The 2453-nt window shown below is 49.3% G+C and overlaps 1 protein-coding gene across 1 annotated transcript in view; it reads left to right on the forward strand.

The window, feature by feature from the left end:
- The window catches only part of LOC102674927 (paired box protein Pax-2-B-like), a gene marked incomplete at its 5' end in the record, with an annotated part of 10187 nt that extends 9640 nt beyond the window's left edge, over positions 1 to 547 (forward strand). The window contains one exon of the mRNA XM_031512546.1: positions 1 to 547. Within this exon, the coding sequence (XP_031368406.1) occupies positions 1 to 405 (405 nt within the window).
- Between the last annotated feature and the right edge of the window lie 1906 nt (positions 548 to 2453).

The raw sequence follows: 2453 nt of genomic DNA on the forward strand, positions 1-2453 counted from the left end.
GTGGTGACCAACTCGTCGTCGTCCTCGTCGTCGTCGAGAGAGCTGATGGCGGAACGGAACGAGAGGATGGAGAAGAAGGTGGAACCGATCGCGAGGCAGCCGGAACGGAAGCCGAGCGCTTTCAGGATGATCAGCCAACTCGTCGGGGAAGATTCGCCGAGTATATCGAACAAGTCGTCGAGCCCCGGCTACGAGCAGAGGCACGAGGCGTCGAACGTCGGATCCGGGATCAGGGCCGAGTCGAGGAGCAAAGAGGAATTGGAGCGCGTGGAGGACGAGGAAGAGGACGAGGAGATAGACGTTCAAGATTCGGACCAAGATGTTCCATCCTCGCCCACGGTCGGGGCCTGGAGGGATCATTGGACGGAGCAGCAACCTTTGGAATTGACGAAACACGATCGTTGAAATCGCCCCTCTCTTTTCCCTTTCCCTTTTTCCTTCGATCGTTGCATTAAACACGCGTTCGATCGATCCGTTTTCTTTTTCTCTTTTACCACGAAATGTTGTGATTTAACGTAACTGCGTGTGCGTGTGCGTGTATGTGTATGTGTGTGTACACTCGGAGTTGTTGCGAGCAGAGAGGAGACATTACCCGTGGAGAGAAAGTGCGTAAAAAAGAAAATAAAAGTGCGCGACTAATCTCGTCCGATCGGTGGAAAAACCTCGATCCGATCCCGTGAACGGATCCCTTTTCCCACCCTTCTCAATCTTGGTGAAATCCAATCCGCGAAACACGAACGGATCGAACTATTATTCGTCGATTTACGAACTATTGTAATTCGCGTGCCCCGCTTCCCGATTATTTCGATCGATCTCGATCGATCGACAATCCCTGGCGTCTTACAAAACTCTACTCGCTCCCCCTTTATTACGATTATTAAGATTATTACGATAAACGCGAAAATGGTTGTGCGTAAGTAAAGTTGAGAGAAGCCGAAACACGCGTGGAAGAACGCGTGGCTCGTCGTTGTGGTTTAAAATTGTGGATGGATTTTTAGATAGGTCGATCGATCGCTCGCGCATCGGGCTGTCGACCATATTATATAATTTACAGCGGCGCGGCACAGGACGATTCCTCCGCTGTCTGGAAGCGAGGAGCCGCGGCGGACACGGACGCGTGTCCGGACAATCNTCCGCAACTAGTCCTAGAGAATCCGTTATACATCCGCAGATAATGCGGATTGCCTAGGTACTACTATTATTACTATTACTACTACTATTACTACTACTACTACTACTACTACTGCTGCTACCACTACGTAGATAGAATAGTCGAACAGATGGTAATGTACTGTAACGAGAAACACTCTGTTAAAAAACGACTTTTATTTAAATGAATTTCGTTTGTAAATATCTACCAATCGCCTTTCACTACACACTCGAAATCACAACGAGCAAACGTGTGTCCCTCGTCCAAACAGTCCATCCAGTTTTCAGTTTCCTCTTTTTTCTTCTTCTTCTTCTTCTTCTTTTTCAATCCTCTTTTATACACTTATCGTACGCGTTTTCACCGAAAAATTAATCATCGGGAGATGGGGCGGGGGAGGGGGAGGGGAGAAGAGGGAGAGGGAGATTGCTCAGATTCGAGCAGAGTCTCGAGTCGAGAGGACGGACAGGAGAGAGAGAGAGAGAGAGAGAGAGAGGGAAGGGTATAATGGGAGAAGGAACAGCTCATCGACGATTAACTCGAATCTACGGTTTCGTCGGGTTCGCAAATAAGGAATCTGCGTGTGAAACTGGTTTCTCGGGCGACACTTCTCGGCCACGGGTGGAATCGGTGGTTGTTGGCGGAGAGGAGAGCACGAAAACACCGGATCCGCCAACATTTCGGATATCGTGGTCCCCGTCAGCTGTTAACGCGACTACCAAATTTATAACCACGCCCGTGGCCCAAGCGATGTGCGCGCACGGTAGAGCGAACGATCGAAGAGGAGCGGAAGGACGGAGAGGGAGAGAGACAGAGACAGACAGAGAGAGAGAGAGAGAGGCAGAGAGGAGGCCTCGTGAGAGAAATTGAGACATCGAACGGCATCGCGCGCATTCGTCGAGACAGGGAGAAAGGGTCTCGGATAATTGAAACAAACTTGCCAAATATTCGTGGATCATTCCACGAATGTCGTCTTACGCGAGTCCCTTATATTTATTCCTTCCATTTTCTCCTCCCCTCTATCTTTCCTCCTTATATTATTAGGGTTTCTCGCGCCATCATCGTCTCTATCTATTAGATAGTTCCCCTCCTTCGTTCGAATCGAGAGAAAGAATCGAGAGATTCTTTCCGAGGGAATCGTTGAAATTGATCGAGAAAAGAGAGGAAGAGCGAGACGAAACTTTGGAATCGAGGTAACGTTATCGTTACGCGAGCAAAGTTGGCAAAGGCGTTAAGACCAAGCCTGATGGTGATGGGTCGGTTGCGCTCGAGAGAAAAGGGGAAAAAAGAAGACGAGGAAGGGGTG

Source organism: Apis dorsata, unplaced genomic scaffold (genome assembly GCF_000469605.1).
Source record: "Apis dorsata unplaced genomic scaffold, Apis dorsata 1.3 scaffold_468, whole genome shotgun sequence".
NCBI lineage: Eukaryota > Metazoa > Arthropoda > Insecta > Hymenoptera > Apidae > Apis > Apis dorsata.